Raw genomic sequence first — 16,029 nt, forward strand, 5'->3', positions numbered from 1 at the left:
GGGGAAAGGGCTGGAGTCAGTGGCTAGGGAAGAGAGTTCATGGTGGGGACTAAAGGCTTGGGTTTTCCCAATATTTAATTCTTTCTCATCCAATGCTGGACATCAGGTGAGCAGCATGACATCAAATACTTGAAGGGCCAAGAGAGATGATAGTGAAGCAGAGTTAGATGCTATTGATGTACATGTAGAATCTGATGTTCTTGGATTATGTTGCCTTGGGGAGGAGGTGCCAAAGGTACATCCTTGGGGCACTCCCACGGAAGCAGTGCAGGAACAGCAAGAGAAACAATTGCAGGTGATTCTTTGGCTGCAACTGGATAGATAAAAAATAGAACCAGGCAAGAGAAGTCACCCAGAGAGGCATTGGAGGAGATGAAGTGGTCAATTGTGCCAAAATAGGCCACACATAAGTTGAAAAGGATTAGAAAAGAGAGTTTACTATGGCCACAGGCATGAAGCGTGTAATTTCTGACTTTGATATTTCAATGCTTTGGTTGCTGTGTTCAAACATGGTGAGGAAATGGGCACAGATTTTGGAGGCAGTAACAAGGTCAAGGACTTTGGAGAGGAAAGGAAGATTGGAGATAGGGCATTAGTTTGCAAGGACAGAGATCAAGGGTGAGTAAGTGGTTGTAGGTGAGGGGACAGTTAACAGCTAATTTGGCGGAGGGGGCAGGAAGGGAAGTTGAGCGTTTAGTGATTCAATGGGAGTAGGATTGAAGGGGCATAAGTTTTCAATCATCATAATATACTCTTCCACAAACATCATACTAGTACATCGCTGAAGAAAGAGCCATGTTGCTCGAGCTTTTCATCTTGCACTCATGAGGACAAATGCAAGAATGCCAAATTTCAAACAATCACAACTATTTATACTACAGGAGAAAGGATGCTGATTGGCTGGCAGGTTGACTTTGGCCAAGCCATTGCCTTGGAGAAAGCAACAGGGAACTATAGGCTTCTCAAGCTTCTGGGTAATTCAAAAAAAGTCACAAGACTTGAACATATTCCTTTTGTTTGCAGAGAATGGGTCCCTGCATTTGAATGTATGTCACTTCTAGCGAGTGTAAATGAGCCATGTTACGAGTTTGATTGATTATCTTAAATTGGTTGTTAGTGTAGCTATTAGCACACTCAGGATTGTTCGGCAAGTGCTGCCCAATTGTGGAAGCATATTTAACAGACATTTGGTTTTGGGTTTTGCTAGGTGGGCTGGTTTGACTATGGTCAGTACTCTGCCTATTATGAAATGCTGTAGGAACTTGCTATTTGATTCAATCAGCCACTCCTGAGGATGTATGACCCACATACCTTGCACCTTTTTGGAGTTAACCATGAGCTTAGAGAGCCTATAGTTCGCTTTCTCTATAGCAATCCCTCGGCCAATCAGAGTTGACTTGCCAACCAATCAGCATCCTTTTCTGTTCTGGTATAAACTGCTGTGATTGTTTGAAATTTGACATAGTGACAATGAGGAAATGGTGGAGTAGGCTGGAGTTTGTGCATACTGGTGAAATGACCACAATGTTGTGGATTTTAAGGTTGGGCTTAAGACAGAAAAGAGAAAGAGTACAACAGAAATATTCAACTTTGGCAAGGTAACCAGTGAGGGAATGATGGAAGAGCTAAAGAAACTGAGTCGACAGCACTGCAGAGGGCAAGAGTGGGGCAACATTGAAATGTATGAATAAGAGCAGGATTAGACCATACAGCTCCTCGAGCCTGCCCTACCATTCAATACAATCATTGCTGATCTACTTCAATTTTACTTTCCTGCCCTCTCACCATATCTCTTGGTTCCTTGAGAGATCAAAAATCTATCTCAGCTGTAGATATACTCAATCCATAACCCTCTGGGATAGAGAATTCCAAAGATTCAGAACCCTCTGAGTAAAGAAATTTCTGAGATCATCTCTCATACTTGTAAATTCCAGAGAGTATAGACCTAATTTACTCAGCCTTTCAAAATAGGATAACCTTTCCCAGGGACCAATCTAGTGAACCTTTGCTGTACTGCCTCAAATGCAAATATATCCTCCCTTTCATATGGAGTACTCCAGGTATGGTCTCACCAAAGTCCTGTACAAATGTGGCAGGTCTTCCTTATTCTTGTACTCCAATCCCCTTGCAGTAAAGAACAACATGCCAGGTGCCTTTCTAATTGCTTGCTGCACCTGCATGCTAACTTTGTATTATTTGTACGAGTACATCTCTCTGAACATCAACATATAGATGTTTCATAAGAACATAAGCAATAGGAGCAGGAATAGGCCATGTGGCCCCTCAAGCCTGTTCCGCCATTCAATAAGATCATGGCTGATCTGCCCCAGGCCTCAACTCTTTCGTGCCAGCTCCTCATAGCCCTCAGCTCCCTGATATTTCAAAAATCTATCTACCTCTTTAAATACTTTCAGTGATCTAGCCTCCACAACTCTCTGGGATAGAGAATTGCAGACATTCGTTACTCTCTGAGAGAAGAAATTTCTTTGCATCTCTGTTTTAAATGATTGTGCCCTTATTCTGTAACTATGTCCCCTAGTTCAAGATTTCCCCACTAGTGGAAACATCTTCTCAATATCTACACTGTCAAGCCCCCTCAGAATCGTGTATGTTTCAATAAGTTCACCCCCCATTCTTCTAAACTCCAATGAATAAAGGCCTAACCTGTTTAGCCATTCTTGATAAGTCAACCTCTTTATCCCAGGAATCAGCCTAGTGAATCTCTTTTGAACTGCCTCCAATGCCAGTATATCCTTTCTTAAATACTTTTCTAAAATCCTTTTTCTTAAAAAACAATGCCATTTAAAAACTATCCTGTTTTTCTATAGTTATTTCTATACTTTTCTATATTTGTGAATAACCTCACACTTCCCCACATTATACTCCATCCACAGGAGTAAGCCATTTACTCCCTCCAACCTGTTCACCATTCTATGAAACCATCGCAACTCCATCTACCCATGATGGCTCCATAATCCTTAATACACTTAGTCAGCAAGCATGACCAAACTCAGACTTAAATTACTAATTGAGCTAGGTTTCATGTTTAAAAATATTAGAGCATTAAACAGAGAAATACTATTAGGGAAGAAGGGTTAACAGAGGGAATGTTGATGCATGGAATAAAGGGACAAAAATCTGATGTCTGTGTAAGATAATAATTTTAACGAGAGTAAATTCACAGCTTGGGAATGAGCATTTCTGCAGGATGCACTTCCAGCATGTTCCAGCGGGGGCATCGGAACTTCTGGCTCACATTGTGTACCGACAGGTACCATATTGGAGTAAGACAAATGTAAAACCCAGGCCAAGTCGTTTCAGAAACTGGCCCAGAGAGTTCAGACAGGAGTAGGACTCAACTTCACCACCACCTCCCGGTTAGAATTTGTCATGGTTCCACATATGACAGATATGGTTTCTGCCCCAAATACTAACATCCAGAATCTGCCTGCTCCATGCCTCCCCTAATCCTGGAATTTCGACTCATAGACAGGTACTCTGTGAAGGACACGCTCCCATTGTTTCAAAAGGAGAGAATCTAAATGTTATGTTTCAGTCGGAGAGAAGGAAGGCTCACCTACTTGTTGGAACTTATTATGACAGTGGCAGCTGCCAGTTCAGGCACGACATGCACAGAAAAAAAACACCAATACTGAAATGTTTAACAACAAATCAATTTTATTATTAAAGAATATCTGTTTAGATTCTCTATACATGTTGCAATGTTGTACATGAAGTAGGTTGTTTTTTTTTACAATAACATGGAATTTTATAGCACAGGAACAGGCCATTTGGCTCAATATGTCTGCTGGTGTTTATGAGACTTCCATTTAAAAATATTGATATATTACTTCCTACTTCCTAGACTGCATGTACATTATGTACAAGGTTGGATTTGAAAATGACAAGCAGACTATACCTGTATAATCTGTCCTTTAAATCTTGTTTTTATAATACAGCAAAGCAGATATATAAAGTGCCTCATCGCATGCTTCAGAGAAGTACTAGCCCCTTAAATATGAGTTTGTAATAAATAATATTTTATTTAGAAAACTGTAAATGATCATTCCAACAAGTGCTGAGCAACAATTTTATTCATGATCCCTCCTTCCCCTCTTTTTACTCCCTCCTCTTCCTCATTATTCCTTCCTTCATCTCCCTGCACCTGAAGGCAGTGATTGATGCTGTAATCGAGCTCTGTCAACAACCCTCCGAGGCCTCTCACCCAACTAACCATGGCCCAAGCGTGGCACGGTTTGCTCACTCCTGGGTGGTGAAACCCAATCCTGTTCTTGTCCGAAATAATCTTCTCAGTGGGATTCACTGGAAAAGGCGATCAGGAATGAGAGACCCCAACAGATTCCCCTCCTCCCCATTGCAGAGGTGCTGAGGCCTATTGCAGATGTCACATTTAGCTGTTGTCCGTTCACTCATCATGAATCAGGGAACAAGTTGGGACTTGTTTGGGGTAGTTACCGACAGAGCTGAAGGATTTCCTTTTTGACTTGTGAGTGTCAGTAATATCTTAATCTCTCTAACGGACAAAAATTAATTTGGAATCTGCTCAATAAAGTAGCTGAAGTTTAATTTGGAGTGATATGGGGGAAGTGGGGGTAAGGATGGCCTGGCAGGGGGAGAGTAAATACCTCACCCAGCGCTAATACAGGTGGGAGCAGCTTGATATACTGGATGGCCTCTGCATTAACCAATCCTGCCTACAATGATCATTCTAGGGATCACACACCTTTACAAATATTACACAGTATTGCACAAGTGTTTAATTCAATATAATAAACATCACAAAATGAGGATTGAGATAAAATCACCAATGTTTATCAGCAAATTCGCATCATGAAACATTGTTACCTACTCAAAACCTCACTGTACCACATGGATTGTGTTGGGGGGGTTCAGGGTGGCAGGTGGGAGAAATCATAGTTCTCTGGGCACTGGATTATTATGTCAGCTTAAATTAGAAAGACGCTCCTCCAATGTCCTCCCCATCCTCCCCCAATACTGCTGGTTCATGCCGGGACCTGGTTCAATAGGTACCAGCCTCTCATTTACTTCATCCAGATAGACATTCTTCGCAGCTGAGCCCAGACGACGAGTTTCAGTAAGCTCTGGGGAGGCAGGACAGACAAGGTGAGCCCCGCCCTTATCAGACCTCCTCACGTTTCCACTGTCCAGCAGGAGCTGTTTGATAGCGATGAGAAAGAGGAGCCTTTTCCTCTCCTTAGCCCAGGACAATGAACCATCAACCATCCTGGTGAAGACTGCCCAATTCAGCATGAATAAAACCTGGGAACTTCCTTCGTGGCTCAGTTCCAAATAAGGTATATTTCAACCAGGACAGGGGATGTGGGGGGTACGGTGAAGCTCATATTAAAAAAACATTTCTTTTAACTCACGTTATAAATCTGAAAGCTACAGCGGTGCTTCTGGTAATAGGTATCAGAATTGTCAAATGCTCTTGGTCCCAGCTGGAGCCCTGGAATTTATCCACACCTCTTGTTATCCTCAGCGCCTCGGACAGTGATCGCATTTCCTCATGGAGTGACAGTCCACGGTCAGCAGGCGAGCAGCACACGAGTCTCCAGAGAAGCTGACCACAGGAGCAACTTCTCCAGCTACCTGCAGGAATGGCTGACGTGGAAACTTCTCCTGTTCAGTTTCTCGGGATTGTTGGATGCCATGTGGGAAAATTCTCTAAAAATATCATGATACGTTTCATCGCCTGCAAGAAGGGGAAAAAATGTACTTAGAATGAAGATATTTAATTGAAATCATAAAGTTAATGTTTTACAAGGCAATGGTCAGGCCACAGCTGGAGTACTGTGTGTCGTTTTAATGCCCCATTATTGGCAGGACATTAAGGCCTGAGAGAGCGTACAGCATAGAGTCATCAGGAATGGGAAATGAGAGACCTGAGATATTGAGGCTGGCTCAACTTGAGCAGCGAGGGCTCCAAGGAGATTTGACAAAGGCTTTTAAAATTGTGAAGGGCTTTAATTGAGCGAATAGGAAAGTCTTTTTACTGCAGCAAGCTGTTATGTTTTGCACGCATTGAAAGGGTGGCAGATGGACGCAGATTGAGTCATGGCTTTTAAAAGTCACTGGGACTCAAAAGTGAACTAGGTTGTGATGCACACGCAGGTCGACTAGCTTGCTGACAGTCAAGTTTGAATCTAATGTGCCAGCTGGGAGATTTATGCAATCGTGGAACACCAGTTTTACATTCTGCCCAATATTGACTTGCATGAGAGTAAACTCAGGCAGGCTGGATAAGAACCCGAAGAGGGAAAAACGCAGGACTATGGGGAACAGGCGGGGGAGTGGGACTAGCTAAATTGTTCTTGCATAGGCACAATGGGCTGAATGGCCTCCTCCTGTGCTATTAACATTCTATGATAGCTTCCTTAAGTTGGAGCATCAGTAGCTGGTGGCCATCTATTTAAAACTGTTACTAAAGGAATGAGGAGAGAGTTTAGGAGAAATTGTGAGGGCTGTTGGAACATGCAAGTATTTGCGAGGGAGAATAGTTAGGCAGAGACTATTGCATCTCATCAGGGAAAGGTGAAGCAGAGGAAGATACATAGCTTTTGGGAGAGCACAGATGGATGGGAGCAGTCTGTTGTTTCTCCACTAAAGAGCTTAGACAGAAGATGTGGGTTGAATAGTCCCTCTCTGTGCTGTAAATCTCACTGGTGTTGACCGCAATCAATGTTTTTTTCAACAAAAATCTGTCCTCCAGTTTTATTCCTCATCCTCTTCCAGACCCACTGGATACCAAGGGGAATGAAGGTTCCAGAGGTACAGGATACCATTGTGGGCTATCATCCCAAAGGCATCTGGTACCCTCTGGTACCTCACTCAAAGTCAGTGGATAGTTAATAGATGAAAGGAGCATTACTTTGCATTAACATGACCCAAATGGTGCCTGCCATTGTCAGCCTGTTTTCAGTAGCATTGAGGCCAATTCCCAGATGTTGTCCAGAATGAGATCTGTTAACCCAACGCAGTTCTTTTAAGATCTCTCTCTTCTCAGTTTGTTAATTCTAATTTCTACCATGAACTCTAGCCGAAGAACTGCAGTTAGTTCATGATGAATTGCAATTATTTCATGATGAACTGCACTCTTGTCCTATGCTCTGACACCTGTGTGATTCTGCTGATAGAGCAGCAGGGGGCAGCATCTACTCATTACCTGCTGCTGATCTCAGCAGGAGAGAAACACAACAGCTTTTTGCATTACACACCATCCAAGAGAAATTTAACACAAGCAGGTGGCTTGTGCCTCAACTGTTCTGTGGCTCATGACACAAGAAGGTCGATTCTGGGTAATAGGAAGGGAAAAGTAAGTTATTTTCAAACACTATTTACATACTCAAGTATGTTTTAGTCAACTTGTTTCCCAAATTAGCTTGTTATAATTGGCCTCAATGCCCCTTGTGATTGACAGCTTTCCTTCTGTTGTCACTATCTAGTAGCCCCAAGCATTGGACTGGGCTGTGATGCATATGCAGGTCAACTAGCTTCCTGACAGTCAAGTTTTAATCTAATGTGCCAGGTGGGAGATTTTTGCGATTATGTGCAACATTGGTTTTACACCCTGCCCAATATTGACTTGCATGGAGAGTAAAATCGGTCAGGGTATAAGACCAGTGTAGCACCCCATCCCAGCTCCTCAACTGGGGCGAAGGGGTGGGTCAGATTATAAACTGCGCCCCACCCCCCCACCCCCCCCACCACCAGGCTCACACATGGAGAATGGGCACATTACAGGGCACCCAGTGCTCATAGCAGCTGTCTCACAGCCTGAGCCAATGCCTTAAAGGAGAGAAAGTGGGCAGAAGCAGATTTTACAATTGCCAGGGGTGAAAAGACTAAAGTTAACCTCGTGCTGTCAGGGGCAGACAGCAGATGTGGGAGAGGCTGTAAGTGTCTGTTTCTGCAGGTAGACCCTACTGAGCACCAACTGGTAAATCCAGCCTGTAACTCTTAGTTTCCTAACATTGCTGGGCTCAGTTTCTCAGCCATGTCATCAACACCACTATTAAACACAAATTTTAAAAGAGAAACTTGGGAGAGAAAGGAAGGAAACAATGCTTAAGCTGATCATTTGATATTGATATGGTCCGTCAGTGTTTGATTCCTTGTGAAAACATTGAATTAATTCAGGTGGTTTTGTCTGAGCATCTTATTCAAACACCAGGGCTTCCATCAGCAGAGATACTGTAACATGGTTTAAATCACAAACAATCTCATGTGAATTGTCAGAATTCTTCCCTTCCTTTAACATTGGCAGATGGACAATGCAGAGACTGTAGACCTGTGAATAGTTTGAGTGACTGGCTCTCTCCCTGATGACTCGATGGCTAAATGCCTGGTACGATAGTGGGTTAAAGGGATCATCAAAGTCTCAGATGGGTATTTGCCAAGACCATTACCCCCTGACCAGGGAGGGGTAAATCAGAGCAATCATTGAAGTCACTGCCCTGCTGGCAGGTACACGAGTGGGTGGTAGGTGAAAGCAGTACTAAGCTCAGCTGCGGTATCATTCAGAGTTGAAACCCAGCATGTAGATTTACAAATGTATAGCCAGACTGGCAAAATGCTGGAAGGTCTGCAGGCAGATACAAAACTGTAGTCTGGCATGAATCATGTCCTTTAGGAGAGGATAGGGCTAATGGGGGGAATATAAGAAATAGTGGGTGTTGAATGTCTTTAGATCAGCAAGGAGCTGAAAGACTCAGGGTCCTGTGATTGAACAGAAACAAACTACAGAAAACAAACTGGAATAGATTTGTGCTTAAAATACATACATAATTGATAGATTCCAGCAAAATATGAACAGCATTACTTTAATTACACCTCAACAGCTCTGTCCATTGTTAAGACATTTGCTAACACTGCTACTGTAGGCTACAATTCATTCTGTCGGAGGTCTCAAGATATCACCAGTTTAATAGGTCAAAAACTTCATTTAATTCTTGCTTCCTTACTGTTTCTTGCAGAGCTAAATTGATTTTGTTTCCTACAAACTTCTTGGCTAGTCATCATTTTCCATTTTTCCTTTATATCTTCCCCTCCATCCTCTTCAGCAATGGTCTCACTTGACGGCTCCTTCAGTGATACCTGAATGAGCGGCAACCTGAAAGAAGCCAGAAACACATGCCCCCTGCCCTCTCCTCCAGCTCAGCACTAAAGTGGAACATGGCTCAGCTCCAACTCTCCATTTTGTAAGTTCAGCCGAGCAGGAACTCATCAAAGATCATTACTGGCCTGCTGCCAGTAAACAGATCAAACCGGCTAAATTCTGTGTCAAACCTGACCTCCAGTCTCCATGACTACCATCACCTATGATGCTTTTGTTCCATTAACAGCAGGTGGTTTTCCCACTGGACATGGTGAACATGCTCGCGACATGCAGTTCCCCATTTACCAATCTCCTGAGAAATTTGTCTCCATTGAGATGAGCATATTTTAAACAGGTACCTTCCACAGAGATTTTTTGTTTTCTTAATCGACATAAAGGTTTTGCAATAGAGGCCAACCCATAAACCGCTTGGGGAAAGCGGGGGGTGGTGGGAGGGAATTTTTATTCTGGATTGGTTCCACTTTGATTTACATTCTTATGCCACTGGGGCTGGGCAGCATATGGTGCGACCCAGTGCAAATTCTGAAAACGATGGCGAATGCACAGCGTCTAAAAGAGAAAGAAAGGTTAATGTATGAGGTGTAACCCTTCAGCAGATCTGGCACGGTCAGAGGAAGATCCTTTTATAGCATTGACAAAGAGTAGTCAGGGTTCACTGCATTAAAACCAAGACTCAATACCCCATCTCCAATTCTCATTCATTCCCAGGAACTCCTTCCCCGCCTCAGCCTCTCTTGTAAACTACAGGCTTTTCAAACTCAGGTTTGCTGACACTGAATTACTACTTCCTGATTTATCAAGTCTCCTCTCCTGCCCTTTTTGGCCTCAGTGGTGTACTGCATTGAGGGCATTTGCTCTTGAATTTCTCATTGAAAAGGGATCGACTTCAACCTTCCCTCGCCATTCAGATGGTCTAACTGAAACATTGACCCATCTTTCTCTTTTCACCCTGGACAGACCAGCTGTGGATTTCTAGCCCTTTCTGTTCCTGTCTCAGACTTGTAGCATTTGTGGCTCCTTTCAGGAAGCTGGCACAGGCGCAATGGACTGAGTGGCCCTTAGGTGCTGCACAGTTTAATGATTCTGTAACATACACGCTGCTTCAGGATTGATGTGGTTTCAATGCCTCTTCCATCGAAATGTGAGACAACTGGGGTCAGCACTCAATCTGAGTGCCAATGCTTGAGCTCACAGTGATTGGTTACCCAGTTCCATTAACTCTCTGTTGACTCGTGTCTAGCAACTTTGGGAGATGAAAACAGGCAGGACGTCGACATGACATTAGTTTCATTCTTTAATAATGTGCTTTAGGTTGGCATTCTTTACAAAGTCTGATTGACCCCGGAAACTATAGAACCACATAGAGACTGGATTCATGAAGAATTTCAAACTGAGGCAAAACTAAAGAAAATAGATTGGGATTGAATGAGTTAACTTCAGTTCACAACAGATGTGAATTCAGATCACAAAGGGAGGCAATTTCGGACCGCCATAAATTCAAGATCTCTCCTCCCTCCTGGGCATTTCTCAGTCCCTGGTTTGATCACTCACTTCCAGCAACTTTGGTTATCAGCTGCTCCCTCTATTTTCCTACTGGATTTTCCTAATGTTGGGCAGGATTGTCCATGTCCGCTGGCGTTGGGCGTGTTTGGCGGCGTGAGCGGACAATATGGCGAGAAGGCCAAAAATCGGTTTCACGACATCGTGAAACCAGTTTGCGATCGTCCACTCAGCCCGCCGATGGTGGGCCGCGTTTCCCGCCATCTGACGTCGGGAATCTCATTCGGTAATACATCTGCATATACTTATAAGCCCAGCCTGCTGGAATCATCTCTCCCCGCTGGATCGTCCACCCCCCAATCACAACAGCATATAAAAGTGTGCACTTGGCGGGCTGCACTTTCAGGGGAATTTGGAGGCAGGTACACAGTACTTTGCGGAACACTGGTCCAGGTCGCCTGTTGGACTTCAAGGTTGAGGTGCATTGGGGGACGGGGGTGGGTGGGGGCAAGGGCTGCCCTATTGTTGAAGGTAGCGCACAACATGTGCGGAGTTGGGGGGGGTGGGCGAGGGAAGTGGCCATTCTTTATAGGGAAACCTTGTATAAAGCGACCATTCCTCTGCAGCTGAGACAGTTCAGGTGCAGCCAAATTGATATGGTTGGAGTTGGGCCTCTAGCTTCTCTGCCCACTCAAGCAATGGAGAGGCATCAAAGTGCCACCAAGTAGCTCCAGAGCTTTTTACTCCTCGGGCACAGACTGCAAACTAATGAGCTTTTTAGTGGGCTGCAGAACAGTTGAACGACTGGGCAAGTTGTACAATCTCCTCGCTAAAGTTGGCCGTGGAGCAGTCACTGATGGAGGTGCTCACAGCCCCCTGCAATGTCATCATCCCAGTTTGGAGCAATCTCCCCCATGGTTCAAGCCAACAGTGCAGCCTCGCAGTGCAGGTTAGGAGAAAGCCTGCACCTGAGCTGAGAGCACAGCATGCAGTCCAATGGCCAAAGCTGCTGCCAATCAATCGAGTGGAGTGGGGCGGATGAGGGTGGGGTTTCAGGCAGCCATGCAGCGCATTAATCTCTGGACATCTAAGTGGTGGCCAGCACTCTCTGCAATGCGTTAAGGAGCCTTCAAACTTAACAAAGACAGGGTCCTAGTACACCCATGCTAACCCACGCGTCCCTCTCTTTCATCCTGCAGGAGGAATACATCAGGATCATGGAGCCTGGTGAACTAGCTGTATGCCTCGTGGCATACGGAGAGCGAAGACGACTGAGAAGAGGGTAACTGAGGCTCCTGGCTGCACAGAGGGAGGAGCAGCTCCCTCAGGAAGAATGGTCAGCTGGGCCTCCTGCACATGCCATTGAAGAGCCACAGTGAGCTGTCTCTGGTCGGCACCTAGTGACACCCAGCGATTGACACCGCCTTTCATTTTGCAGATGACTGAGAACTAGTGTCACTGAAGACTGTGCACGTCTCGGGAATAAGTCGTTCACATCTGCCAGCTACTGCAGGATTTGGCGCCATGTGGACATGGAGGGCATCTACTGCCAGTGGCCGTGAAAGTGACCATGGCGCTCAATTTCTGTCCCAGTGGCTCCTTTCAGGGCTCCACAAGTGACCTCTGTGGGATATCATAAACCTCCACCCACAAATGCATCCATGAGGTCACAGATGCTATCTTCGCGATTGGATTTGCCCAGATCTTGAATTTCCCACAGGTACAAGGTGCGATCGACTGCACTCACGTGGTGCTCAGATCTCCATCACAACACGCCGTCAAATATGTCAACCTCAAGGGATTCCATTCGCTGAATGTATAGCTGGTGTGTGACCACCACAAATGCATCCTGCAGGTCTGCACATGGTTTCCAGGGAGTGTGCATGACACCTACATTCTCAGTCGGTCATAGATCCCTGAAGTTTTCCAGGGTCCACAGAAGCTGCAGGTTTGGCTCTTTGGGAACAAGGGCTACCCGCAGAAGATGTAGCTGATGACACCCATGCAGCAGCCTCAGACTGCAGCAGAGAGAAGGTATAATGAGGCTCATGCAGCAACTTGCAATTTGGTGGAGCAAACCATCGGGATGCTGAAAATGAGGCTCCGGTGCCTGGACCTGTCTGGTGGAGCCCTGCAAAATATTCCACAGAGGGTGTCACGCATTGTTGTTGTCTCCTGCACCCTTTACAACCTGGTACTGCAATGGGAAGAGGAGCAGGCTGAGGAGGAGATGGAGGAACTGGATGAGGAGGACGCTGATGGGAATGAGGGTGAGGAGGTCCTTGAAGGCGATGATGACAGGGATAAGGCCCTGGCACTGGTTAGATGAGGCAGGCGCGCCTGGGAGGCCCTCATAGCTGCTAGACTTGAGGAGGATGATGATGACATGCAGTGAGGTGACCCCATAGATCCTCACATTGCATCTGTGAACGTTTGACTCCAGTCTGGCTTATGGCAGTGCGCATACCCTCTGTGATAATGCTGCTGTCATGGAGACACAGTGGAGGCCCTAATAGTCTCTCAATTGTAGGAGGATGATGACAACATGGAGTAAGGACACTCGATAGATCTTCACGTAGCCTCTGAGAATGTCTGACTCCTGTCTGGCCCAGGGTAGCTCGCTTGTGCCCTGTGATCAGCGCCATATCATAGAGACGCAGCCATGAAACTTTAAATGCACCTGATCCTTTGTCCGCCTTCAGTACTTGACCCTTTCAGGAGCACAGCGTCGCTGGTCACAGATGCTGACAAGATGGGAGCCAGCCCCTCCTTAAAGGTGTTGAGAGCATAGAGAGAATTTCGGAACTCTGTGTCACCTGCCCACGACACTCTGGTAGCAATGACCAGCACCATCGAGGCACAGGCATCAGAAATGTGTCCGGGTAGTGTGAAGCCAGATCATGACTTTGGCCTGAAGGTTGCACACTGCACAGGGAAGAGGCCCTGGACTGAGACACCTGCCTTTATCTTGTGCAGAAAGGTTTCACATCTGAGTGACACGAACACTGCTCATCAGAACAAGGAGCCATGGGCAGGGAAACATTCTTGGGAGTTTATTAACAATAGTGAACAGTATGTACAAGTGATTAACACCCGTGCCCAGGCTGTACAACTACATCTTCTTAACCTTCCTGCTGCTACAGCTTAATGCTCCCCTGACATCCAGGAGGTGGAGACAGCCTGCTGACTGCTACACCCTGTCTGTGATGGCCTTGTCGGGCATCCTCTGGAGGGCTGAAACCTGGAGGGCCCTGGCCTGCTTTTGGGGTCCTGCTGTGTGGCAGTGGTACCCTCCTTGGCCTGTGGAGCTGGAACTGCTGAGGTCACAGGAAGAGGGGATTCAGATGGGCTAGACACTCCTGGAGTCACCTGGATGGATGGCCCCGGGATGTGCACCTGCTGATCCTCTTCCCTCTGGGTGCCCAAGGAGTGAGAGGTAGCTGGAGTGAGATCGAGCTGCCCAGCACCCCTCTTGCATAAAAATTGTTGGAGGCCAAATATGGTCTCAGAGACAGAGTTGAGCCTGCGCAGCAGTGCAGGAGCGACGTCCTGGGCCAAGGTCTCCATGGCGGTCGCCATCCTACCAGTGTTGACCTTGGTGTGTTAGCATGCCAGCACTATCGCCTCAGCCTGAAGGCGGACGGGCTCCTCCATTGTGCCTTCCAATCTGAGGAGTGCTGCGGACATCCCTTCCTGATGTCCCTGGGTTTGCCTTTGCAGCTCCAGCAACTGAGGTATGACCAAGTCCAGAGGCTCGTCATCTGACTTGGACTCAGCAAACTTCTGGCCTCCAGTAGTCCTCCAAGTACCAGACACCTGGGAAGTTCCTGCCTCCGCCTGCTGTGGGTCAGATAGCGGGATCACCAGACTGTGATCCCGAGGCTATTGTAAAGTTAGTTCCCACCGAGGTGTGTGTTTCTGCGCTGGTGGAGGGTGTGGGTGAGCGGTGTGACGGGACTTCAGGGAGGGTGCCTCCAGATTCCTCTCCAGAGATTTCTTTGGGGCTTGATTGGAGGCCCTAGGCCATGGACTCTGTGGGCTGTTTGGAAGATATGCCTGCGAAAGCAAGGAGAGATAATTAGTGCATGGCAATGGCCTGCGAAACAGGACACATCACTCACAGCATGGTTGTCTGATGGATGCTCACTTGGTAGAGCAACGCCGACCTCACCGTCAGCACAGGACTGGTCCAGATCGTGGCCAGCCAGCTGGATGGCTCTGTTTTCAAAGTCCGTGAGGACCTTGATTTCAGGCATTCCCCCACCGGTCTGCGACCTCTCTCTCTTGTGTGCCAGCCAGTCCCGCATGAATAGAGACTGTGTAAGCAGGACGCCTGCCAGGCCAGATCATAAGTATGTCTGGCATCAGTGGGTGGTGAGTGGTCCCATGGACCAGATGAGGACAATGACGGTGTGTGTGAGAGAGTGAATGGTGATGTCCCTTGAACCGGTAGTGAGTGAGGGCCCTGTGGATGTGTGATGGGTTTGTGAGTGTGTGAGTTGAGAGTGATGAGAAGAGTGACTCACCCTGACAGAGCAGAGGAGATCATTCATCCACTGGGTGGCTGTTCTCTTTTGAAGGGCATTGGTGCTGGTTGCCAAGCCAGGGTAGTGAGGTTACTGCCCATCCTGTGGTCAGAGCTGGGGTAGAGGACTTCACAACGAGCCTCCACTGCACCCAAAAGGCACTCGAGGGACATGTCATTGAACCTGGGGGCTGCAGTCTTTTTGCATTTCAGGGCCATGTCTTCTTTACAGCAGCCGTGGGCTGGAAGCACTGAGAGGTGTGCGTGTGGCTGGACTTGAAATATGGCGCCCGGCGTGCTGAAGCAGCGAGGTGATGGCGTGGTGGGCGAATGAGAGCCCGCCCGCCATGGAAACGTCGTGTTTCCCGGGAATGCATAACCAAGGCAGCAGATTTGGGACGATACAGCGTGAAAAGCCGCCATTGTGGCTGGTGTACTACTGTGCTTAGTGCAAATCTGGGACGATTCTGCCCGTTGTTCCTATTCAGCTTTTTCCCTTCCTTCTGAAGCCTGTCTTTCCAATGCCTTTGACTTTGGGATATCTGCATATCTAACCTCTGTCTGTGATCACCTTTGTATAGAATACAGCACCTTGAATGAATATTGGTCCAATGTTTTGGCCTATCAATAGGCCACTGCCTATTAGCTGCATCTTTGTGCAAGTAGATTTGAACTCTAGACCTCTGCAGCTTGTTTAACAGGCAGCTGAAAGGCCTATTTGCATAAGAATGTAAATTCTAGTGGCAGTTAAAGCAATCCAGGCTTAGGGAGCATCTAAATCTCAATATAATATTTTCTAAAATGCGTTATACAATAGCTGGGCGTTTCTCTAAACAAGAATATT

The 16,029-nt window shown here is 46.4% G+C and overlaps 1 protein-coding gene across 1 annotated transcript in view; it reads right to left on the minus strand.

Moving 5' to 3' along the window:
• Nucleotides 1-3,170: 3,170 nt before the first annotated feature.
• The window catches only part of acap3a (ArfGAP with coiled-coil, ankyrin repeat and PH domains 3a), a 331,316-nt gene continuing 318,457 nt past the window's right edge, over nucleotides 3,171-16,029 (minus strand). The window contains exon 25 of the mRNA XM_078558003.1: nucleotides 3,171-5,737. Coding sequence (XP_078414129.1) covers nucleotides 5,631-5,737 — 107 coding nt within the window. The 3' untranslated portion in view covers nucleotides 3,171-5,630. The remainder of the gene's footprint in view (nucleotides 5,738-16,029) is intronic.

This window comes from Cetorhinus maximus, chromosome 15, assembly GCF_964194155.1.
Source record: "Cetorhinus maximus chromosome 15, sCetMax3.hap1.1, whole genome shotgun sequence".
NCBI lineage: Eukaryota > Metazoa > Chordata > Chondrichthyes > Lamniformes > Cetorhinidae > Cetorhinus > Cetorhinus maximus.